Genomic DNA, 26593 nt, shown 5'->3' on the forward strand with positions numbered 1-26593 from the left:
GGTATAAATGAAGGATCTTGTCTAACTGCTGGTAAGTGAGCACTAAATTGTAAGCAGGGTAATGTGTTTGTGTGTTACAGGTGTAAATAAAAAATAATGGATTCTGTTTGGTGTGGCATCAATCTGTCATTGGATGATACATTTTGACCTCATTTTGTGGTGAAAGTTCACAATTCTCTAATATAATTAACATATGCATATTTTATGTTAATCTGTTGTAATTCAGTTGTGGGCTGTTTTGTAGCCTGATAAAGGTCATTGGTATATTTTAATGCAGGTATTTTGTCACATAGTTTTGGCTTTTGGTTTTTCATTCTGCCCATTTATGTATTTAGTTCAATAAATTCTAATGTTTAGATTAGAAATGACCAATTTAGTTTGATGTGCAATTATTTTTAAGTTAGTTTAGAGTTAGAACAGGTTGATAAGATGTCAACATCAGCAGGGCTTGTTTCTAACTATCCTGCAGAGGGCGAGTTGGCAGAAGAGGACTGTACAGTAACCACCAACCAGTCCCTGTTGGGAGGACCAGCGGTGCGACTGGACCTCTGCAGCTGCACAGTCGCTCCCAGTGGCTCCAGTTAGCTGGCTAACTGCTGCTGGCTAACAGAGAGCAGAAAATGTTAACTTTCCGCCCGTCGCTAACTCACCGGGATGGTAGCAGAGTCGGTGGATCGTACCATGACTTTCCAGCACCGTGTTGTTGACGTTTCCGAGCTTTGAGTTATGCTCTCGAGAAAGAAAAGTAAAAACGAAGCGTCCAAACCTGCCGAGGTACACGGGAAATATGTGAAGAAAGAAACGTCGCCGCTTCTCAGAAGTAAGCGCAACAAGTTGTCTGTCCAGGCTAGCTCCAGTTAGCATCAGTTAGCCCGCTAAGTGAAGCTAACCAGTTAGCATCTGTTAGCCCGCAAGCTGAAGGTAACCAGTTAGCATTAGCTAGCCCGCTAACTGAAGCTAACCAGTTAGCATTAGCTAGCCCGCTAGCTGAAGTAAACCGGTTAGCGTCAGTTAGCCCGCTAGCTGAACTGAACCAGTTAGCATCAGTTAGCCCGCTAGCTGAAGCTAACCAGTTAGCATCAGTTAGCCTGCTAGCCAAAGTTAAGCAGTTTAAAACGTAAAGACATTTACTTTAAGCAAGCATTGCAAAGTGAACTTATGGGAAGATTGTCAACACCACTGTGTGTTAATGTATAATCATTTTACACTTTTACAGTGGTCGTTTAATGCTAAATGCTTATCAAATCACTATACGTGTAGTTGTGAAAACAAAATGCTAGCCATTTCTATTGGTGGAAAGTACATAAAATAACTTTCTAAAATAAGTTTCATCACTTTTTATCACTTTTACCACAAATTCACGTATATTATTTGTTAAAAAGCCCGGTTTGATTTATAGACTGATGATGTGCTTCGATAAAAACCGACTTGCTGATGTAAGTTAATAGTCAAAAAGCCTCTTTTAGCTGCGATGTAATTTCTTATAAGTACCCTGAACACTGTTAATGAAACTATATGGAGTAGTTAAGATATAAAAAATCAAGGTTTTAGTGTATCTAATGTAATTTAAAGCCTAATGTCCAAGGTTTTCCAGAGAAAAATTAACTCTATAATAAAAAAGTGGGGGTAGTACTTTAAAACATTATATTCAGTTGAAAATTGTACAAAGATAACGTAGAAAGTATTGAAATGGGATTCAGTTTCATATTTTGTTCCAACTTTGTCACTTATTCTTTTTTTTTTTTTTTTTTTTTACTGGTAAGTTCAGGAAATAGTCAAGTAAAAATGTTCAGCAGAGTAACATTTGCTATTGAAAGACTCTTATGTTCCTCTATGTTGTCTTTGTTTTATATCCCATTACTACTGTAATAGGACAATTACTGTCATATTTGGTTATGTTTGCACATCTGTATTGTCATTTTCAGCTAAATTTAATGTTTCAATGAGTTGGAAAGCATTGCCTTTTGAATGACAAAGATAAAAATTAATTTAAAAAAAATCACTGTTTTATTTGTATGGTTATGTGTTTTTTTTTTACTTTTATTCTCACTTTATTCACCTGGTTGCAGATCTTATGCCGTCATTCATCCGCCATGGACCCACTATTCCTAGAAGAACAGAGGGTCCCCCACCAGAGATGGGGCCCTCTTCCTACCCTGTGGCAGCAAGCAGGGATTCTGTGGTGCCCCGTAACAAGAGTGTCCTCCGCACACCTGTACAGAGGCCCCCACATGAGGTGGCGCGCAGAGAGAGCCACCGTATGTCAGCACCTCCATACCTGCCCCGCAGTCTGGGAGACTTGTCCCATGAGTACCGAGGCTCGTCACAGTCCTTCCTCACAGACGTGATTCCCATGTCCGAGAACGGAGACGGTGCCCGGTATTATTACCCGTCTGAACCTTATTATGACAACCAGCAACACCAGCAGCAGCGCCAGCCCAGGAGGGTCGCAGAACGCTTTCCTGAGGACTATAGATACTATGATCACAATGAGCACAACTTCCAAAGACTTCCTCGCCAGCACACTCCCCCAGCTCCAAGTCGACCCCCTTCAGGTAAACTTAAATGTGTTTACGTCTCCCTTTTTTTAGGTACATATTTAGGCGTTTGTCCTTTTTTTTAGGGCTAAAACAGGCTTTTGTATTTCTTCACATGTTCATTTATACTCAGCAAATTCCCATTTTATCTGCAATTTATTTTTAAAAAAAAAAAAAGTTATCAAAAATGTTTGTAAGGAGTTCAGCTCTGGGTCTTGAGAAAATGTGCAGTTTAACTGACGAGGGCAGTGCCGATATATGATTACTGTTTTGAGTATTCTGGATGGGTTTTCAACCACACATAAACCACTGTGAAGAATGCAATCCACAGCTTTTCATGTCTAAAAGAGCACGTTTAGTTCAGTTTTCTTGAGGAATTAAATATTTGAATCTTTGTAAACATCAGTATGATGAAAGTGTATAATTTCCCATAGATTAGAAATGTCAGGGGATTTTTTTTTAAAATTTTATTATTTATATTATTTCTTGTGGCTGCTTTGTTGTCACTGTAGATTTTACATGAGACCGGCCTATCACATTTCATAGAGTAAAGTTAAATGCGCATTAAAGGCTCTGCATTTTTTTTCAATCTCTGTTTGCCAAATCTTTCTGCCTGCAAACTAGCAATTTGCAGACCGCCTCGAGTTGTTTGTCTTCATCATGAACTGCTCACATGTTCGGCTGTCTTTGTTGCTACGTTTTACAGTGTTGCATTGAGTTTGATCCGAGGTATTTGGTTGGAGCCACCTGGCTGATTCAGGAGCATTTTTCACATTACAACTGTCTTTTATTTGTACTGTCAAGATGCTGAACAAGAGAATATTATTTGCTTGTATTAACAGTAACTAGTTGCTGAATTCCATCCAGCTACTCATTTACACGTGTCTTCACATGCACATTTTATAACTTTTAGCCTCCGGTTAAGTGCACATATGAGCGTGGTGACAGATGAATTCGTCAGTCTGAATGAATGTGTGATTGCTTGGCAGGTAACATATGTCCTGCAGAGAGGAGTGTCAGCTTCAACACCAAACAGCATCGTATAGCAGCTCATTATGAGCTCCCACATGCCAATGTTTTGCTGAAGTACCGATTTTGCAAAGGAACCTCAGTGTTATTTAGGCATCTGCTATCTTAGCAGTTAGCGGTTTTTCTTAGATTTTCTCTCACTTCTCCTTAACATACATCAGTAATAATATACTATTAGATGTAATCTTTGTGCAGCCTTGGTGGCACGATTAGTGAATCAGAAGTTTTGCTCTCCAACTCTAGGAAATAACCAGTATAAGTTATTCCCCTATAGCTACAAAACCCTCAAGTTCACCTGCAGCCATTTTCCCTTTCAAATCAAATTTCTCCAGTTCAGCTGCATTTTGTCTGAGGAGATATTTCAGCCACAAACATGGCCCTATAGGGGACTAGAACTTATGAGACAGGGGTCTCCAACTTCAGTCCTGCAGGTTTTAGTGTTTCCCTGCTACAACACACTTGATAAAATGAAAAGGCTCTCCAACATCTTGTCTCTTCTGTCTGTTAATGAGTCATTGATTTGGGTCAGGACCGGAGTTGGAGACCCCTGTTATAAGATTACCCGTTACCTTTTAGCCTTGGACTTGTAGATAATTTGTCTCAGATATTTCAAGCATTCCAAGCAATCTATTTCTATTTCTTTTCTTTGTTTTGTTTTTTTTTTAATATACTTGTCCTGTCCAGCATCTTGACAGCAGAATGACTGTTTGGCTGCCGTGTTGTGTTGAACACTTTCTCTTCCAAGAGGAGCCTGTGGATAATAGGGCTCCCCTTGGTTCTTAAGCTTTATTCTTTATTTTTATTATTTATTTCATAAGTCTGTTATTTCAGCTTATAACTGCTGGACCAGACCGTAAAAAAGAGATAATAGAAAGAAAGGATGAGGGAAAGAGATAGACGAAAATAGACAAATGAGCAATCTATTTCTGTTCCTATGTCTCGGTTATCCCAGTCTTAAATATTGTGTATCTATATTGATACTTTCTATTTCATACTATTATTAATCATAATAAGAGTACCTCATGAAATCGATCAACTTTTATTTGTGATAATCGTTTGTAAACACACTGAATCAGTCATTTGTGTCTATGTGCGCTGCAAGCTGTGGTGGTCAAGCAAAGCGGTGAAACTAAGCAGTAAATCCTCATGATGGAAGGCACAAATAGAAAAGCACACAGTATGTACAGATGTGTAACAATATTTTTTTTTACATTATTACATCTCAGATAAACTTCCTGGGTTGGATGCTGTGGAGAATCCATCGACTGTAGCGGAGTAGCTGACACACTTAAACCCACACAAATACATTTTAACAGAGTTTTCTCTCTGAAGATATGAAATGCATTTTCTCAGCCTTGGGATGTTGCAGGGCAACAATGGCTCCAGGAATGTGAATAATGAATGTAAGTGTGCCATCAAAACAAGTCAGTACCACATATTTTATATGTAGAAGGCTACATAGTGTCACATTCATTTGTACAAACTATGTTTTGTCATAGTGGAAACGCACAAGACATGGGGTTACAAAAAAAAAAACTTAAATGAATTCAGTGAAAAAACCATGAAATCATTCGAGTCGTGTGCGCTGGTGATGAAAAAGCTCTTTTAGCAGCACACTATCCTGCAAACACACTCAAAGTTAAAATCACGCCAGATCATTCTTAGGCCGTATTTTTATGAGAGTGCATTGAGTAAGAATCGTGAACTTTTGTTTCTTAAATTAAAAAGAGGCAGGTGGGGTAAAGATGATGATGATGAGGTGAAAGGAGAGGAGGAGGCGCACATATCTCTGCAGCATTCGCACATTCCATCCCTTCAACTCGGCAGCTGGCAAAGAGCTCCAGCTCCATTGCTGTCATTCTCGTGCAGAATTTATCAGATTGTTGTCGCCATTTTGCCGAGATACTTCATCCTCTTCACATTCTTCATTTTCAAGCCTTCCTTGGTCCCTACAGCCGAGTTCGTTTTGAGTCATGATACTCCACAGTCAGTCTAACTCATCCATGCAGCTGTTGGCTCAACATTCCTCGCTGACGTTATTCGCCAATACAAGTACAGGACATGTTGAATGAGCTGCTCTGCTGTCCGGGGTTTGTTCTCTTAAGTGAAAGCGTCTGTGCGTGTGTGTGCGTGTGCGCGCCTGCTCAACCAAGCATAGATCTCAGGCTTCCTGTCCAAAAGTAACAATACTCCCACTTCCTACCATTCAACAAACACTATCAATCAGAGTGAGATGCTCCATCACAACAGTCATGCAGTCAAAGTGATGAAGCAGCCACGTCCAGAGTTGCTTCTTTTCTTAAAGCGTAAATAAATCATACTGTAAATAAATCATCCTGTAAGTACTGCTGTTAATTGCTGTACATTCAGTCGCTGCATTGGGTTGACCTTTTAAACACAGTACATTCCTGTCTTTAAATGAAACTTTCCCACACATGCTATTTTTTAAGAAATCTCTCAAAATATTTCTTTTTTTTTTTTCCCCTCAGAGGCACTTTCAGCTGACAGCTGCTCCGCTGTATGTTTGGTCAGACATCTCTTCCTCTTCCTCACAGTTCCTTAAAAAAATGTTTGTTTTGCTCAGGCATAGGTCGAATACAGGCCAAGTCTCTGGGGAACCTCTCCAGCCTAACAGGGGAGGACCTCCCCCTTCCGGCCGGTTGGACTGTCGACTGGACCATCCGTGGCAGGAAGTACTACATTGACCACAACACCAACACTACCCACTGGAGCCACCCTCTGGAGAGGGAAGGTCTCCCTCCAGGCTGGGAGAAGGTGGAGTCGGCAGAGTTTGGGGTTTACTACGTAGATCACATCAACAAGAGGGCACAATATCGACATCCCTGTGCGCCCAGGTAGGCAGGCCATTAATCTAATAATTGAAGATATTTTATTTAAACAAGCTGTTTTTGTTTTTGTCTTTTATTCACCACATTATTTTGGGATTTACGTGACTAAAATAAAATCAGATGAGAATAAAAACATCTTCTAATTCCAGCGTTCCTCGCTACGATCAGCCCCCACCACTTCCCCCTCCTGTGACTTATCAGCCGCGGGCCGCAGAGAGAAACCAGCCAGTACTTGTACCAGCTAACCCGTATCACACAGCTGAGATCCCAGACTGGCTGCAGGTGTACGCCCGCGCACCCGTCAAGTGAGTACAGTGCTCGCAGCACCTTGAACACTTGCATCAGTCCATGCTTTTAAACTGGTGATTTATTAGCAGTCTCAGGTATTAACCTAAAGCCACCAACAATTTAAATCAAGCAGATCACAGAGAATAAAAGTGGTTTAATGATCAACTTTTGTAAAAGTTACTTAGATGAAGGGACTTAAATCATTGATTACTCCTTAATAGGTAAATATGTGTGAATGGATCCCACAGATATTCAAGGCTTCACCTTTTTTTTATCAGGTTTTGAACTGTTTGTCTTTTTGTTTTGTTTTTTGTACGGTGGCGTAGTGGTTTGCTCTCCAGCCTCACACCAAGAAGCTCGCTGGTTCGAGCCTTGGCAGGAGAGAGGTTCAGACAGTGGCTTTCTATGTGGAGTTTGCGTGTTCTCTCTGCGTATGCGTGGCGTTGGGATCCCTGAGTACTCTAGCTTTCGCCCACCGTCCAAAAACATCAAGGCTAGATTAATTGATCACTCTAAAATATCCTTAAGAATAAGCATGTTTGTCCTTCTCTGTTAGCCCTGTGATGGACTGACAACCTGTACAGGGTGTACCCTACCTCTCACCTGATGATGGCTGAGATAGGCTACAGTTTCCCCCTGTGACCCTTAACTCATGTGCTGCCAAACACATTGTTTGACATCTTTTGCGGTTTCTGTCTATGGAAAGCCAATTTGGCTCATAACGGCTCCAAAATACACCCCAGAGTGCGCATCATGTTGTGAATGCGTTCCAAATGCACACCCTAAAGACGACTCAGAACGACTTACGTAGTTTTAACTTTTACAAAGCTCATTGAATAGCTTCTAAATGTAAATAAAACTGTAATTTTTTAAAAAAAAAAAATATATAAAAAGTTTTTAAAAAAAAAAAATTGAGCAAGTTTCGAAATCAAGGGGTTCCTTGCGATGCATGATGCGGAGGCTGAGATGATGCCTCAGTGCATGTATATTTATTTTATTTTAATTGAAATGTCTATTTTAATTACCTGTACTGTTTTTCCATTAATACGATGTATAATATGTGTATATTTACATAGTAATTTAGACTTTACCGAGTTTCGGGTTACGCTGCGGTGTAGGAAAGGAACTCATTCATAAACCGAGCTACATCTGCATGAATGTGTTATTGGACTGAATAGCGTTTGGCTTTGGGGGGTCTGGGAATATTTTGGAAATGATCCTGATAACTGAGCTCAAGGTCAGTTCTAGTTAAAAATCAAGCTAATCACTTAATGATTGTATCTTTTATGGGAACTGTGGTAGATTAAAAAATTGTTACTAACCCCTTTTTATCAGCTTGACTCATCAGGACCACAGATCATCTAGGCAACAATCAGCCTTTTCCCTCTTTTACATCAGGTACGACCACATCTTGAAATGGGAGCTCTTCCAGCTGGCGGACTTGGACACGTATCAGGGGATGCTGAAGCTGCTCTTCATGAAGGAGCTGGAACACATCGTCAAATCCTACGAGGCTTACCGGCAGGCGCTGCTGTCCGAGGTGGAGTCCCGCAAACAGCGGCAGCAGTGGTACACCCAGCAGCCCAACAAGAACTTCATAGGGAACATGTGATTTGTCCGTGTAGCAGGGACGTCTCTGAGGTTTCCATGGTTTGGGAGCGGCCCTTTGGTTGCCTTTGAAATCATGATTGACTCTTAATTGCCTCTTTACCAAACACATCTGTGCCTTTGCTTGATCCAAATATATCAACCAGGAAGTCATTTGTATTGACAGAGAGGATGAAACTCTCACATTATGAATGAGTATTTAAAAAAAGAAAACACTAGAGCAACCACTGATTCCTGTTCTAACACTAAGAGATACAGCGTCTGAAAAACCTACTTATGATATTTTTTGGGAAAAAATTCAGAGATTGTGCCTTTTTAATCCAGTGAAATGCAACAGTTTTCCAGTATCTGTTCATTTCCCATATAGATCAGTTACATCACATTTTCCTGCAGGAAGCAGCAGGTTTATGTTACACACTTTTTTTTAACCCCGTTTTGCTTTGTTACCATCATAAACTAAAACCATATTCTTATAATAACACAAATTTTGCATTGTTGTTGTTTTTTTTATCACATTCTGTATACTTTGTAAGACAATCCACCAAAACTTTAACCGATATTTAATTTTTGTTATAAAACGCGTCTTTGTTTGAAGACGTTGAGACAGATGAGGCATCACATTTGATGCTGTGGTTTGAGCATCTTTCAGCTCACTTTGGCATTACTGTAAGTCAGGAAGAATATTGTGTGTTTCATGAAACATAAGCTACTGGAATTTTTTTTTTTTCTTCACACCAAGTTTGCCAAATAAGTGCAATGTAACTTCTCCTTCTTTCCATCTTTGTGGATTTTTCTCGCCTGGCTTTCATTTACTGCTCTGATTTGACCTAAACATAGGTTCACATAAACATATTCTACTGATCAGTGATCAGCCAATATTAGCTTTTCTTAAGACATGCCAATGTTTTCCTAGTGAAGAAAGATGATGTCTAAAAATATGCAACAAAAACTGATTTTCACTAAATCGCCCATTTAATGGGAAAAGAGATAAGGCTGGAACATTTTTGACACGGTTTTTCACTTGTAGGATAATTTTCTTCTTTGAGACCTCCAATAACACAGGAAGGTCTCAGCTTGTCAGAACGTGCCATCAGTTTGTAAATAATGTGGATTGCAAATAAGACATGAGCAATAAAGTCTGCAGTGAAGAAAAACTTGTGAATTTATTGCATAAGAATTCCTAAATTGTAACGTTTTTTTTCTAGAAAGCAGTTACAACCTGAATCTGACTGATTTATGGAAACTTTCCATGCGTTGGATAGCATTAGACGATATCTCAAATTCAGTCACAGTCTAGGTTTGATTGCATTAATGATCCAGTGATTAATTGAAACTATATTGCAGGTTACTGGACACAGTCATTCCTATCAAAATCACAAAAAGCAACTAGAATTTAATTATGTCATTAATAATTTTTTTATTCCTGAGCATGTGTGTTTAAAATAATGTAAATACTTTTTAAAAAAGTGACCACGTGATCAATGTATTGTTACATCCCTAGTTGATGGATGAATCTTTAAGTTTGCATGCCAGTTATTGGGTTTTTCATGACTTTACAATATGCTGTAGTTTTAACATGAATTTTATCTTTTTTTCAACGTTTTTTGTCAAAATTTGCACAAAGTATTTGTTTAATTTACAAACAAAAACAACTAATGTTAACATTTTTAGGCTTCGTATTGAAGAGATCAGTTTTTATAGGCAGGATTATTTGGATTTTATAAATAGGATTATTTATTTATCTGGCAGGATTTAACCTTTTTAATTGTTTTTATTTCTCATATAAAAATGGAACCATAATGACATTTTTCTTGGCCTCATGATGACATTGCAATTTTATACATAAATACTAGAATATTTTATTTTTATAAATAAGAAATATTGAAATTGCAAGAAAATTTTGCTGGTGTCATGATAACATCTTTTTTTTTTCTTTTTTTTAAAAAATGTTTTGTTTTTTAAGGTTGGCACCACTTAAATCTAATTTTAAAAAGATGAATGGTTACATTCTTATTAGTTTCATACTTATGACGTTTTATGATTAACAAGTTTTTTTCAAAGAATAAACAATATCCTTTCAAATATCAAAAGGTATATCTATATATTAAAAAAGTGTGTGTGTGTGTATATATATATATATATATATATATATATTCATTCATTCATTTTCTAAACCGCTTAATCCAATTCAGGGTCGCGGGGAAGCTGGAGCCTAGCCCAGCTGACTTTGGGCAAAAGGCAGGGTACACCCTGGACAGCTCACCACTCCATCGCAGGGCCACGCAGAGACAAACAACCACTCACGCTCACACTCACTCCTAGGGGCAATTTAGAGTAACATCCATGTTTTTGGATAGTGGGAGGAAGCCGGAGTACCTGGAGAGAACCCACGCATACACGGGGAGAACATGCAAACTCCATACAGAAAGGCCACTGACCAAACCTTGCCCCAGCCAAGGATCGAATCAGTTGGAGCCACTTCTCTAGTGTGGGGGGGACACGGCCCCCAGTGCTCCAATCACTATGGGTACTACTGTTGCTTTCACCCTCCAGACCTTCTCCAGTTCTTCTTTGAGGCTTTGGTACTTCCCCAGTTTTTCATGCTCCTTTTTCCTTATGTTTCCATCATTGGGGATGGATACATCGATCACTACGGCTTTCCTCTGCTGCTTATCCATGATCACTATGTCTGGTTGGTTGGCCACCATCATTTTATTTGTCTAGATCTGGAAGTCGCAGAGGATCTTAGCCCTCTCATTTTCCACCACCTTGGGGGGAGTTTCCCACTGGGGCTTAGGGGTCTCCAGTCCATATTCTGCACAGATGTTCCTGTACACTACACCACCTTCTTGGTTATGGTGCTTCATGTATTCTTTGCTTGCTAGTATCTTGCACCCTGCTGGGAGGTGCTGGATTGTTTCAGGGGCTCCTTTGCAAAGTCTGCACCTGGGATCCTGCCTGGTGTGGTAGATCTGGGTCTCAGTCTCTCTGGTGCTCAGGGCCGGCTCCTGTGCTGCCATGATTGGTGCCTCCTTCAGTCCAGGCCTCTCTAGCCATTTATAGGACTTGTTTATATCGGCCACTTTGGTGATCTGCCGGTGGTACATCCCATGTTGGGGCTTTTCCTCCCATGATGGTTCTCGTGTTCCTCCAGACTCAATTGACTGAGACATTCCCTATGTGCTTAATACCGTGGTGAACTCTTCCTGATGTAGTCTGATGTAGGTTGGATGTTTCATCTTGGATAGTGGCCTTGATGCTCACAAGTCCCCAGCCCCCCTTCTTTGCGCTTAGTGTATAGTTGCTGGACACTGAACTTGGGGTGGAAACATCCATGCATGGTGAGCAGCTTCCATGTTTTGACATCCGTGGTCTGAGCTTTCTCCTTTGTCCAGCATATTATCCCAGCAGGGTATCTGATCACTGGCAGGGTGTAGCTGTTATTTGCCCGGATCTTGTTCTTGCCATTGAGCTGACTTCTTAGTACTTGCCTCACTCGTTGCAGGTATTTAGCTGTGGCAGCTTTCATTGCGGCTTCTTCATGGTTGCCATTCACCTGTGGTATGCCCAGGTACTTGTAGCTTTCCTCCACATCTGTTATCCTGCCCTCCGGGAGTGCAATGCCCTCCATATGGATTACCTTCCCTCTCGGTGTTATCATCCGCTCACATTTCTCCAGTCCGAATGACATTCCGATGTCCCTACTTTAGATCCTGGTGGTGTGGATCAGTGAGTCGATGTCCCGCTCACTCTTAGCGTACAGCTTGATGTCATCCATGTACAGGAGGTGGCTGATGGTGGCCACATTTCTGAGTCGGTATCCATAGCCAGTTTTGTTGATTACTTAGCTAGGGGGGTTCAGGCCTATACAGAACAGCAGCGAGTACAGGGCATCTCCTTGATATATACCACGTTTGATGGAGATTTGTGCAATTGGATTGAAGTTGGCTTGCAGGGTGGTCTTCACAGCCTCATTGAGTTTGCAACAAAGGTCCTCACGCTGCCGTTGATCTTGTACGGCTTCAGACATTCTAGGATCCATGTGTGTGGCACTGAGTTGTAGGCCTTCCGGTAGTCAATCCAGGCGGTGCACAGGTTTGTCTGTCTGGATTTGCAGTCTCGGGTGACTGTTCTGTCAACCAGAAGCTGGTGTTTGGCTCCTCTGGTTCCTTTACCAATGCCTTTCTGTGTCTCCGCCATGTATCGATCCATGTGCCCACTTACCTTAGCCGCTATAATGCCTGACAGGAGCTTCTATGTCGTGGAGAGGCAGGTTATTGGCCGGTTGTTGGATGGGACTGATCCCTTGTGGGGGTCTTTCAGTATCAGGAATGTTCGACCCTTGGTCAGCCATTAAGGGTGAGTCCCATCCCTCTGGAGTAGGTTCATTTGTGCTGCCAGGTGTTCATGGAGTGAAGTCAGCCTCCTTAGCCAGTAGGCATGGATCATATCAGGGCCAGACGCTGACCAGTTCTTCATACCTGGGAGTCTGTGCTGGATATCCGCCACCATGATGGTAACTGGATCTTGTTCAGGGAGCGAGCTGTGGTCTGCTCTGAGGTATTTAACCACTGTGCTTCACTGTTATGTGATGCCTCCTTCTCCCATATGCCTTTCCAGTATTGTTCCGTCTCCAGCTTTGGTGGGTCAGCTCGTGTGGTATTACCCTGCCGCTGGGAGTACACTTTAGCTAGGTTATTTGAGAAGAGCCAGTTTATTCTTCTGGCTTCAACTTCTCTTGTGTATCTCTTCAGTCTCACAGCAATTGCTTTGAGTCTTTGTTAGGCAGTTTCCAGGGCCTCAGGTATGGACATCTGACTGTACCTCCCTGGCACCCTTTTCATGGTTGTGCGCTTTTCTGGAGTTCTAACAGTTGAACTTCCCTTCGAGTTGCCTTGATCTTGGTTTCTAATCTCCTCTTCTATGGTGCCTCCTTCTTGCCCTTGATGATATATCGGCCAAGCTTCTCCAGGATCACTGTTGCTGTACTGTATAACATCTTATTGGTTTCAGTGATGGTCGTGGTAGGGATTGTACTTATTCCTGCATTCACCTCAGTTAGAAGGCTTTCTGATAGTACATCACTACTTCTGGACAGTGGGTGCCGGGGTAGCACACTATCATCTTAGCTATGATGCTGTCTCTGAGGCTGATTATTCCCTCACTTATCTCTATCTCTGGGGCTTGGTACCCAGTCTCAATGGGGGAGTTGTTATCCCCCCATACCTTTCCCCCCCAGTGGTCCCCCTTGCAGCATTAGTGTGTTGTCTCTCCTCAATCTCTAACTGCGATAGCAGCTGCCGTTTGCGTATGTTGGAACACTGTACTACTAGGTGTATTATTTATATATATATATATATATTTATATATATATATATATATATATATATATATATATATATATATATATATATATATATATATATATATTTATAATATTGACAAACAAACAAAGAAACCCCAACATCAATGTCAATAATTTGGTCCATCTTTATTTTTCCATGACTGTAATTTAGAAGTGTGTGTGTTGAAACTAAGCAGAGTGACGTGGATGAGCTCACTATGACGCTTTAACCTAACAATAACCTAAAGAGGATGTTGATGAAGACTTGTCAAAGTAAGCTCATTTTTCTCTGTTTTTATAAGCAAAAATTTGCTCCACAGTGTAAACAACTATTCTACTGACTTATGAATGGACAAAAAAATCCAAAACAATCCCCAAAGAAACGACTTTAAACACCGAGTCGTGAACTGGACTAAAGTGGTTTGTGTGAAAGCCTCATTGATGCTGATTACACACTGTGGAAGACTAGAGAAGCCACTCTGCTGCAGTGCTTTTAAATCTTTAACCCTTGAGGTCAAACCTCACCATAAACTCACTAAAAATGCTCTAAAAAAAAAAAAGACTGTAGCTCCGTATGTAATGCCGACATCTTGCAGAGCAAAAACAACCACAGTTCTACAAATGTAACGCAGTCTACTGAGTATCCAAACATCAAATAGCCCTGTCGTCATTACTAGCTGTTTTGTTTACAAATGCAAAGGCTGTTGTTCCTCTGTTGCCATGCAACAGATGTGAACAGATGATTTAGTTACATGTGTGAAGATGATGAAAGGGATGTGGAATGAAGATCCCGTCCCAAAGCAGGCCTGTGGACACGCCCTGCAGCATCTAGCTTTGATTCCTCGGTGGCCGCAGAACAGCTACATTCCTCGGATCTGCTGGAACATTCAGTGAGGAAAAACAACAATGGCTTCGACCGCCACCTCTGTGTCACAATAGCACCTAAACACACTCTTTCCCCGTCAATCTGAAAGGCCAAACACATGTATAAAGGACTGCAGGGATGTTGCATTATTACAAACTTGCAAGCAGACTAAAAAGTGGAACTTAACGCCAACATGTTGCGTAAACTTTGAACTGATGTAACTCTGCTTTTGTCTTTCCAGGGCTGTTATACTGGCACAAATGTCAGCGCGCAGCCTACTCCCTGATCCAGAACTCCACTAAAAGTACCTCCAAACACTGCATACAACTAATAAATGTGCTGCTGAGTGCGTGCAGCCAGGCTGCGGTTGATGTGAAATTACTTTACATGTTATGGCACAATACCACTTTGTCACAACCATTAAAACAATTATTTTTTTTATAAAGTGTACCTGATTTTCGAGCTTAAAGATGACGAACATTAACCATGCTGATGATGCTGCTTCATTATTTAACACACAGTACATGTTTTGGCGTTCGCAGATCATACATAATGTCCTTAATAAACAGCACAAAACTTCAAAGAACAAAACGATCACCACAAATGGGGATTTCACAGATTTGGCTATACTTTTGAAAAGAGTTGCCAGCAACAAATGGTTGAAAAACTTGTCAGATATGAAATAAAGAGCTGACCGAAAGTGGGATATTCAGAAATGTCCTCCAGCAGAGTGCCTCGGGGAATCTGTGCACATGTGCTCATGGACAAAGAGTGAAAAGACGATGAAACTTTGCATCTGACTCTCGATGGCAGGCATCCACCGAGAAGATGCTCTGGCATTACCTATGCATGTACGTTATACAGTCTGCTATAAGGATTAAATTAGTGACTGTGCTGGAGGGCAGCACCAGCCGAAAACAGAATAAAAGTGTCTGATGGACGAGGATGTTCCTCCTCTTCCTTTTCCATGTCCATCCCGGGGAAGTCTCTGCCGTGTTCTGTCTTTATCTGGTCAGTCCTTCTTGTCGCGCTCCTCAGCAGCTTCGTCCACCTGAGGCCCAGGGAAAGCGTGGTGGTACAGGTGCCTGTGATTGGCTGCTACATTATACAGCTTGTGGAGAGCCTGTGGAGACAAGAGGGGAACGAAGATATTTAAGATTCAGGTATACTGGAAATCTTTCTGAGGTAAAATAAGTCCAAAAGCAGTTTTATTAGATGCACACGCATAAAGACTTAGATAACAATGACAGCAATGATCATCCAGTTTTCATTACATGTCTAATTTCTAGTAAAATTATGAGTCATAACCTCTATATGGGCAAAATAATCTACTTAGATGAAAGATGATGCAAGGTGGAAGAAAGAAAAAAATATAAAATCCTTTCTTTAAGAGACAAATGACAGTTTAGCTGTAAAACTGCAATGATATGTTTGTTTGTTTTTTACTTTTTAATCTATGTGAATGTGTAAAACATCCTCTTATACAGAATATAATGTGAATATTTGACAATATAACTTTCTCTTACTTTCTTTTCATAACACTAAATTTGGGGAATTTGAATGGTATGATAGCAAAATTTTACTAAGATTGTTGAAATCAGGAGATAAGAAGAGCTTGAAAAATAGTTATGCAAAAAGAAAAGGAAATCAAATTGAAGAAACATCTCATGGTTTATTAATCAGCAGCACGTCACTAATGTTAATGGATTTAAAAAGAGAGGCTGAGTCAGATGTGAAACCTTGGAGGGGCTCTCCATAAGTGCAAATATGTGTGAAAATGGTTAAATATTTCTAGCATAACATTTTTAAACTAAAGTTTAGACTTCATCATCTGTGGAAAATGCAAGGAAAAAGTTCTAAGAATCTGAAGAAATCTCTGTATGTTTGTGACTAGGCTGAAAAATGATCTTTTTTTTTTCTTTTTTTTTTGGGCAGTTTATTCAAGTACAGAACAGAAGTAACCTGATATAAAACACACAAGCTTTGGTCAAACTGCTCCAACTCCAAATCTGATCTGTCTCAATGAGAGCATCTTTAGGAGATGAGCGCATCTGTGAATATAAATCTCTAGCAGAATAAAACTAGTGACCAGACTTTCTGCGATAGAAATTTCATTATTATAATTATTTTAAATATAAACAGTGATGCTGTCACTCTCTCTGCATTTCCAGATAATCACACTTACCTCATTTGTACTCCCCTGCAGAGGCATGAGAAAGAAATGAGTACAGACAAAGTGAGTACATATACATGTATAACATACAACATAATAAACCTATCGAATAATAATGACTTGTAATGACTAAGCGTTATAGAAAATGAATGAATAAATGAATGTTGCTAAGCTGGGTTTGAGTTTTTGGGAGTTTTGTGTAAAAAATCCTAAATGAGTTGCTGCCACCTAGTGGTTAAAATATAGTAATTCAGCTGAGTTAGAAAGCTGTAGCCTGATGTTGTTGATGCATTTGTCTCTATTTTCTTTAGCTGCTGAATTTACTATCAAAATAACCACAATTGAGCCATTATTATTACAGATATAATTTCTGTCTATACTGATGCCAAGAGCATCTGTTGCCAAGAGCGTGTGGATTTCTTTACCTGGTCCCAAAGGGCACCAGCCACCTGGTCGATAACAGCGCCGAGTTCTCTGTATTCCCCGGAGTACCGGATGTAGGCCCAGGTGCAGAGAGTGATCAGAGCCAGACCCAGGATCATGTTACACAAGCTGGCAATGATGTCCACGCCCACAAAGCCTGTGATCCCCGCTGCCACGTACATGACAAAGATGACCACGAACAGCGTGGCCGGCGTGCGGGCAGCGTGGAAAATGTTCTTGGAGTCATTGTGCTTGATGTACTGGACAAACACCTCGTCGATTTCTCCCTCCAACTGCTGCAGGTAGCGGCGGCTGAACTCCTCGCCTCCCATCTTCTTCACGCCGCGGAACAGCTGCAATGCCTCCTCCCGGATGAGGCTGTGTCGAGCCTGCAGCTCGCTGGGGGCCAGGAAGGGCCGATCGCCTCCACAGACCTGAGAACAGAGAAATGCTAGTCGATGTAGAAGTACTAAACAAAAAAATGGGACTACTCTGGATTAACCAAGAAAGTCTCTTTTTGATACCAACCTCCTCCATTTTTTTGTTGTACAAATCCTTCGCAGCTGCAACGGCTGCTAAATTATTGGCCTCTGCTGTAGCCTGAGTAGAAGCACAGTGACGTAAGAGACACAAAGTAATACTGTAACTGTAACACAGCAACAAAAATGGCTGAAAAACATACCTGCAGCATTGACTTTGGATGTGGAAGCTCTTCACCTTGATAAATTTTGATGTATGCCTGAAACACAAAGCAGTGGAGTGTATAAACAAGCTGTATTTGCAGAAACGTCCAGCTTTAAACAACCATGCTCCTCAAAGCTCCTTTAACATCAGTGGTGTCTGCTGTGCATGAGTATGGCTCTTCATTCTGACCTTAAAGTACTCCAGCAGGCCTCTGCAGGTGATTTTACTTCCGTTAATCTCCTTTACATCGATGTTTCGAGGACTGAGGAGCCAGGGAACCAGAATCTTCAGGTTGTTAATGAACTCACCATCAATTTCTAGAAATCAAAGAGAATGATGAAAACCAGCAGGCACCTTTTAACAGGTTTAGATGCTAAACTTTCATTTATAATTATAAACTTCAAGAAATTTGTGTTTGGTTGCTTATTTTGTTCCTTAAATATACCAGCTGGTGAGACATCTAGTCTTTATAGTGGAATAAATGTTGCAAACTATGACACTTTAAACATTTTTACAACTATATTAATGCTTAATTAATTACTTTGTATGAATATGACAAAAACAATGGGAAAAAAATTGTATGTGTCCCTTTTTTTTTTTTTTTTTTTTTTTTAATAAAAAGAAGCTATTCTGAGTGGATTAGAAGGCAGCATCATGATGACCTTCATGTGAAGACCAAATTTTGAAGTTAAAAGTGAGAGAAAAAAGCTTTTTTTAAAAAAAAAAAAAAAAAAATCTTTCTAAATGACACAAAGCATCTGATCAATGAACATTTTGCAAGCTATGTTCAAAGTAGATCTTTTCTTTGCTGATATGTCAAGCTGTAGCAAAGGGAAAACAACAATTAGCTTTTACAATGTACAGAAATCTGACTGAAAAGGAAGAATTCTGCATTAAAATAAACTTGATTTCTTATTTAGAGAAAAGAAAAAACAAACACGGTCCCTCTATATGATCCATCTGAATTACAGAAATCCTCTGAATCAATCAGTAAACACATCAACATGCTTGGGGTATTGTTAAGGAACAATAAAATAACAAAAAATTAATTATTTGATGGTCATAAATGTCTTTACAAAGGTCCATGGCTGTTAATGCAAAGAGCAGCTTTATTTACAGTCAGGACTGGACCGACTGCTTGACACACTATCAGTGATTTACAGTCATAACAGTAGAAACTATTCCATAAGGTTTTATTTAGCACAATAAAAACCTGTAATTTGATCAAACCTTTCCAGTCTATGTGCTTTCTAGTCCATTTTGTAGGGTTTAATAACTGTATTTTGACAGCTATGGACCCAAACTCTGCCCAAACAAAATGAGACACAGAAATAATCACATGCAAAAGTACGTAACACCATTTCTACTGTGGTTACTGCTAATACGCACACACACACACACACACACACACACACACACAAACAATGTGGCAATTAAAACATATGATGTAGCCCTTTAGAGCCCAGCATGATATATTCAATACATACAGTTTCTGAGACGTTTTTGCATCTTTATGCTAAAAACGTTACTTAACATCCTGTTGAACCCAATCTGATACTTGTCTTCTGCCTCATAGCAGATACACTATGATGGGTTTGACATGTCACATGTCAAACCCATCACATGGTAATAAATGGTAAATATCCCTCAAAAATATCGTAAACTTTTTTGTTACATTTTGTTAAAGTCCTCATATTCGAAACATTGGACTTTTTTCATAGGTCAGGCCTTAAACGGTTAACTCACCAGGATGCAGACACATAAAAACTAATATAAACTTAAATGACTTAATAAGCAACAAACAGAAAGTACCGCCCGAGAAGAAATCCAGCAACGTCCCAAAAGATCACGTCCAAATAATGTGCAGAACAGAAACAGAGTGGGAAGCACTGATCGCAATAAACAGAAAAACAGAAACCACGGAAAAATAAAACAGCATACAGAATTAGTTAAAAGTACAAAGCGTCGCAAACTGGTCGCACAAAACAAAACAAACAAAAAAAACCAATCTAAAAGCGCATGTAGCTCCTGCCATGAAGACACACACAAGCAGACTCACACTACAAACAAGGACAAACAGCTGCTGAGAAAATACCTTTAATTCTTCCATCAAAGTGTGGGTTGGTGGCCACTTTGAGGCCAGGATGAGGCATCAGGAAGCAGGAGATGTTGGTGAAGCAGGAGTGGATGTGTTTCCGCACGTTCTGCAGCTCCTCGTGTTGGTTCTCAGAAATCTGCATCAAACACACACACACACACACACACACACAAGAGTTTCAGGTTTTTAGTGTTGATTCGGTTAAGTTGTTCTCAGCTGCAGAGGGAACTGATGTGGTGGCGATTCAGCCTCAGTAACATCTGCTAAGACTGACCTTCAGTCGCTTCTCCAGGAACTTCATGCCTCCTTCTTGTCCGTAAGGAAACTCGTATGGAAAACTCCAGTCTCGAACCAGGAATATCATGGACTTGGAGAGAAAACAAACCACCATTTTCTTCTGAACTGATGTCTAAATCACTTACTGAACTACAATGTGACGTTTTTAACAAGTTTCCACAGTTGCAACACAGTTTGAATCAGTCAGAATATTGTTGACATCCATTAAGGGAATATAAACCTGTACCTGGAATGGTTTGAGGAAAGTCTCCTCCATTGCTAGTCTGCCATACTCGGTAAAAAGCTGAAAGAAACAAGATTAAATCAGCAACAGTGTAACTTCAGGCCCTTGGCTAAAATGATTGAATCCCAACTCTTTGTTTGTAAAGAACTAAACAGATAATATTCAAATTGATCTGCTGTTTAAAGAGAGACTGCAGACTAATAAGCTGTTGCAATTGGCTGATTGATAGAAAACACAGCTTAGGCAATAAAAATACAAAATATGGGAAAATATTGGTTGTTCCAAGTTGTGTGTATCTAAAATTAGAAACCAGTACAAAGAAAATGGGAAGTTTGTAAAAAGGGAACCATACAGGTTGACTGTGGAATATGTCTGGAGCTTTTGTCCATTTAAACATACAGATGAAAATCAATAAATGCTGGTAATATTGGTTTGATGTCAGGTAGAAACTAAGTGCACAGGTGTCCTTTGATGCTCAGGTTATTTTCAACATGTTAATGGATCGTGGTAAAGAGAACAGAGATCCAGCTGTTCTTCAGGAAACGACAAATCAGCTGTGTGTCATGCTGAGCAGCAAACAGTTCAGCTCCAAATCAAATTGGAAATTTAGTTAATTTATTAGAGATATCTTAAAAAATAAAACAAGGTTTATGAGGTCCATGACGCTTCACCCTCTTTTCACTGCTTCACAAAGCAGGAAACTGAATTATGAAGGATATTTTGTTGTTATTGACAACAAAACCTCAAATAATTCAAGCTCTGGAAAAATAGAGGAGGTACCACAAAGAAAAAAGTTTTGTTTTTTTTCTTTAGTCCACAAATCCAGACTTATTCCTTTACTTGCTCTGGAAAAATGCTAAAAATCCAGCAATTTTACAAACAATTCAGTTTATAGCAGACAATTTATAGCAGTAAACAACTGTTTTAAAACTGTGGCTTGTGTATTTTTCAAGCCAAGTATATTTTTCCGACCTAATGTTGACCAAAAATAACTCATATTTACATAATATTGTTAAATGTAACATGATTTATGTCTCTGTTATCAGCTAAATTGAAATATATGTCTCATTTTCAACAGATGTCAAAAGTTTTTTTACCTGCAAGTGCTGAAGATCGTCCTCTTGTACATTCTGTGAGATATTGTAAACCTGAAAAAGTTTATTCATTTGTTTACTTTCAGTTGATGAAAACATTTGCAGGTCGATTTGTTATTTATGTGGGTATATGAGGACAGACAGAAGGACAAGCTGAAATATTCTGATCTGGGTCAAAGTGAAGGACATGCGGGAAAGACATCTTTAGAACTGCAAACCAGTGACGATACGTAAACATGACCTTTCATGATCTTGTCAACACGAAGACGAGTTGAGGTGTGTGTACCTGCATGGAGCTTATCATGGTGCTCAGAGCGAACACAGTGGCTGAATCCCTCAGCGTTGACTGGCTGTCAAACGTGCCTTGTGTGTCCATTAGCAATACAGCAACCTGTGTAATAAGACCGATGGAGACACTGAGCTGCAATGCAGGACTTTGCATGTCTCAAATGGCTCTGTTATGTTGAATAAATGCTGCATGTGTGTTTGAACTGAAGGCAAAAGGAACCCAAATGAGTTTAAAGTAACAAAACATGTTGTTAGAATATTTTGGGAGAAATAGTTGAAACCCTCTGTTCTCTACACACTTAAAACTAGAGGTACCAGCTTGTACCTAAAAAGGTACGAATGCTTGTCGCTGGGGGTGTACTCTTTTGAGAGACATTTCTGTACCCTTCGGTTCTGGTCTATTTTTGTACCTTATCAAGTTCAACCTCACCTTATCAAGTTATGTTTTTTATGTTTTTCACAGCATTAGGCCTGGTCCATTCCACTTTGCAATATTATCTTATCTTTAATCTAGAAATAATCTTCAAAAACTCAAAGTACTGACCAGACATACACTTAGTTTGCAGCATCTGACCTTCATTGTCTGGTGTAGTAAATGACTGTTAAGTAGTACTACTGTCATCACTCAACTCTGCTCTAGTTTGTAACATTACAGCCATTAACATTACATCTTTCAATGCTGCAGGTGCCCTTATGGTCGAAATGGTACAAATTTGTACTTTATGTCACTTTGAACCCTTTTTCGTACTCTGAAGGTGTGCTTCTGGTCTCTTAAAGACCAGTATTGTACTTTTGAGAGAACATTTCTTTAAAATGTACCTATAGGTACAGAAATGTCCTTATCTTGTACCTCTATTTTTGAGAGTATTCAGCTGCAGGGAAATAAGTCTCACCTTTCTTCCATCTGGTTTGTCTACCAGAAAGACCTCGCTCCAGATCTGGATCCCAGTTGTCTCCCTTTCCGAGCCCCCCCTCCAGGAGAAGCCGGTCAGAGGCTCGTCTGCATCTCCAAGCCACTTGTCCGACGCCTGAACATCAACATTTATTGGGTAAGTTAGCCTCTCTGATTATTATTTCAGCTACTTTTAGAAAAAATACCAGAAGCAGCTGAAATGCATAAATGACTGTAAAGAATATTAATATAGAGAAGAGAGAGAAACATCAAGGTAAACCCGCAGATAAGTGAGAAGGAATTTATACCATGATCAATGTATTGGCACATAATTGAAGGGAAAAAACAACTTGTTCAGTCTCATACAAAGAACATGTGACATATTACGCAATGATCTTGTAACAGTTGCTGCCCGTCAAACAGGCCATTTCCAACCAAGCTGGAGTCGATCATTTTACAGGGAAAAACATTCTCCATGTGCAGACTCCAGAGCAAAGGTGTGGCTGTGCAATCCTCCGTGGAGTTGCCTCAGTTAGCAGGATAAATGTTGGAGTTCATGACATAACAAGTAGAAGAAGACTGGCCATGAACAGCTTGTTTTCAAGGGTTAAAGTAAGCATCTGACAAACTTATACTGGGTCATGCAACTGGAAAATGATCCCAAACGCAACACAGATCTACACTAAAACTGATGAAAATTTAATAAGAAAAAAAAAAAAAGAGGTGCTTCAAAGGTTCATTCAAAATTCAGACATTAATCTGACTGAAATGTTGAGAAACCTTAAAGGAGTCGTGTGTAGCATGATCAAAGGTCAATGAAGGGAAAATATGCTATTAAAAAGTATGTTTTAATCGATGTCTCTTTTAATGAATCTCCTCATTAAAATAACTTTAAGCTTTTATTCCAGTAGAACGAGCTGTTTAAATCTACTCTCAGTGGGTCCACATATGCAGCAGCTGCCATGTTTGTGCCATCATTTTTACTACGGTGCCTCTGAAGGGACAAACAACTGTGTGTGACTGTAAAGTGAGAACCCTCTGAGCCTCAAAACTTTGTTTTGATGGGTGCTAGAGCAACATTTGGGATAAACAAAAAAAGTTTTAAAATGCAAACAGAAGAAGAGAGTAAAGATATACATTGCTCCACCTGATCCACACATGAAAACGTTTATATCTGGAAGATATTAGCCACGGATGGCTACCACCTAGTCACAACTTGGCATTTCAAATCAATGCTATGGCCATCTTCACCACTAGATGCCAACAGTTCTTACAAACTGTACATTTAAGAAAGGTGTGTGTATTTACAGTACAAATACCTGCAAATCTAAATAAATGAAAGCAACGGCGTAAAGACAAGTGGCAGAAATTCCTCTATAGCGATTCCAAAGATTGAATAAATATTGTACCAAAAGTAATCGTCATATTATTTCTGCTAATTGTGGTTTTATCAAACATTTTACTGTGGCAAGTGTTGTTGTTTCTCTAAATGTGTTTCCACTTCATATAAAACCAGGTGATTTTTGTTTTTAACGCCCCAATATGTAGGGCTTTAGAATTTGAAAAGGATGCCTCATTTTTACTCAGTTTCATTAACTCCATTGGTGAATGGATGCAAAGACTTACATGGTTGTACATGTAACGCAGCATGAAGTCCATCAGGAAAGACTTGCCCTTGCGGAAAGCCCCTGCTACGGAGATGGCCACCACTTCCCGGTCTCTGACCTCCTCAGCCAGCAGAATGCGGCTCAGTGCCGCCTCGTCCAGCTCAAAAGAGTGGTCGTCTTTAACCAGCAGCACCTGGACGGGCCGGGCTCGTCCGTCTGACTCCTCTTCCTCTGAGCTCCAGTCATAGACATTTTTATCACCGAGGGACCCTGAACGATGAATCAGACGCAGGATGATTTTAAAAATGTAAGAACGCAATACTCCACTGAAACTGAAAGCAACCCAAACTTCAGTATATGAAGCGTGGAAGCAGGAGATATAAATCCATCTGTTTGCGCCAGATCAATAACAATGCCTGTAATATTGTTAGTAATTATAATAAATCAGGCCATTTAACCCATCCCATCTGTTGGTATCAAATGAGATTTTGTGAATCCAGAGCTTTCCACACAGTGACTCAGTGTCTTTCAGATCTTTGCTGTTGTGAAGCACTTGAGTTGCATGGCTGACCTGATGCAAAGATATAATGCATTTTAGCTCTCACACATATCCTCACTCAACTCTAAGTGGCTGTGTTGATTTGCATGTGGATTTCCAGAACTGAGTGTTGCTCTCATGAAGCTAATGCAACAGATTAAGGAGTAACAAACAAATTTAAGGCCGTGATGAATGACTAATACAGGATGTGCAATGAATGAATGCACCATGAATACACAGTGAATAATTAAAGGAGTAATCAGCCAAGGTTTCCTTTTAGGCTTGAGAAGGACTGTCTATTTGCTTTTTGCTTTCTTCTTTTCTGTTTTTCCTGCAGAGGCCTCACCCTGGGCCCAACATCAGCCTGCCTGGTTAACCTGATCTGTTATTGCCCTTGCCCTTAAAACAGTACAAGATGCTAGGAGCTACTCAAAGTGGGTCAGACCAGATAAACTATCTAATGACAAAAAGCAGCTTGTAATCCCTTTTCCTTCACTTCTAACACAGTAATTCAGGCCTTTTCCACTCCCTTCCAGGCCAAAATTTAAAGAGTTTTGCAAAATTGAACAGATTGCTGGTTTTCATCCTAATCATGTAAGAGTTATAGCAATAGTGATTTGTGAAAAGATTATGATTATGGAGATGATGACAGGCTATTTACTGATGCAGTATTGCATAATTTCAAGCCAAAGGCACAATGGAGCATCAAAAGAAGGCTCACAATATCAAACACATTAAAATCATAGGCTGATTTTGCGTTTTCCAGCATATCCAGCAATGGAAGCGCTCTAAGTATTAAATGGCAAGACATGGTGAAAAAGATGTGTTTGCTTATGCCTGGTTGACCGAAAATCCTGCAGATGGAAACTGCAACACGGTGTGTTTATCCTTATCAACAGCGTTTGATACCACAGTATCAAAATAATCAAACGCTGATTACAACCACATCCATACGAAAACAAGTCTATAATTAAGAGTGCAACATAAACATTTAATTGACGGGTTTGACAACACCTTCCGCTCGACAGAATGAAAAAAATATATGTGCGTCAGTGGCAGTGAGATATGAAATGTACGTACACTCACCCCAGCTGTCTCTTTCTGGACGATGTTTCGCCATAATACTATCCTTTTAGCCCTCTATTATTACGTGGATGAGCGACCCTAGTCGGTAGTCATGAGTCTCGGGAGCTGGGAGGATGCCCTGTCTCCGCCACACCGATGCTGGAGGATGATGGAGCTTTTATTCCCACCGTGATGTGGTAATCGTGTAAACCGCTAGAGGGCGATGTTATGTTGTTGTTCTTCGTTGTTCTTGTTCTGTTGTTCTAAGTTGCTGAAGCTTGAAATAAAAACTTGAAAAAAATAGAAGTTGTTTAAGATTAAAAAATATATAAAATACGAACAAATACTAATCAAAATTTATAAAAAATAATTGACATGCAGTTTCAGCTTTTCCCGGTAGGTGGCGGCACGTACATGTAGTTTGGCGTGTGTGCTGCCTTCAAGAACATTACGTGAAAATGTAAGCTTTGCTTGAATCAATCACATATTCCAAATGTGCAGTTTAAGAAATCCTAATCAAGCTAAGACAGTGCAATATAGAACACACAAAAGTAAATTTAATTAATTAAATTTTATATTCTATTTTAAACAAATATATATATTCTATTATAAACACATTATATTATAGGACTAAACGTTTCAACAATGGCTAATTCTTCTGATTGAATACCAGATCTTCCGATGCACACTT

At 39.8% G+C, this 26593-nt stretch overlaps 2 protein-coding genes across 2 annotated transcripts; one reads left to right on the top strand and one right to left on the bottom strand.

Annotated features, from left to right (window-relative positions):
• The first annotated feature begins 530 nt into the window (after positions 1 to 530).
• On the top strand, positions 531 to 9435 carry sav1 (salvador family WW domain containing protein 1). Its single transcript, XM_079262624.1, has 5 exons — positions 531 to 820; positions 2070 to 2555; positions 6151 to 6421; positions 6565 to 6720; positions 8102 to 9435. Exons 1-5 carry the CDS (start codon positions 727 to 729, stop codon positions 8313 to 8315), a joined length of 1221 nt encoding a protein of 406 aa, XP_079118750.1. The 5' UTR covers positions 531 to 726; the 3' UTR covers positions 8316 to 9435.
• Positions 9436 to 15532: 6097 nt separating this feature from the next.
• Positions 15533 to 25957, bottom strand: atl1 (atlastin GTPase 1; the record flags this gene model as incomplete). Its single annotated transcript, XM_079261652.1, has 14 exons — positions 15533 to 15643; positions 16706 to 16720; positions 17119 to 17550; positions 17645 to 17716; positions 17799 to 17855; positions 17990 to 18117; positions 19896 to 20034; positions 20173 to 20265; positions 20422 to 20478; positions 21516 to 21566; positions 21799 to 21903; positions 22694 to 22828; positions 24319 to 24569; positions 25918 to 25957. The coding sequence occupies 14 exons, from the start codon at positions 25955 to 25957 to the stop codon at positions 15533 to 15535; spliced, it is 1686 nt and encodes a 561-aa protein (XP_079117778.1).
• Positions 25958 to 26593: the final 636 nt, after the last annotated feature.

Source organism: Telmatherina bonti (genome assembly GCF_933228915.1).
Source record: "Telmatherina bonti genome assembly, chromosome: 22".
Classification (NCBI taxonomy): domain Eukaryota; kingdom Metazoa; phylum Chordata; class Actinopteri; order Atheriniformes; family Telmatherinidae; genus Telmatherina; species Telmatherina bonti.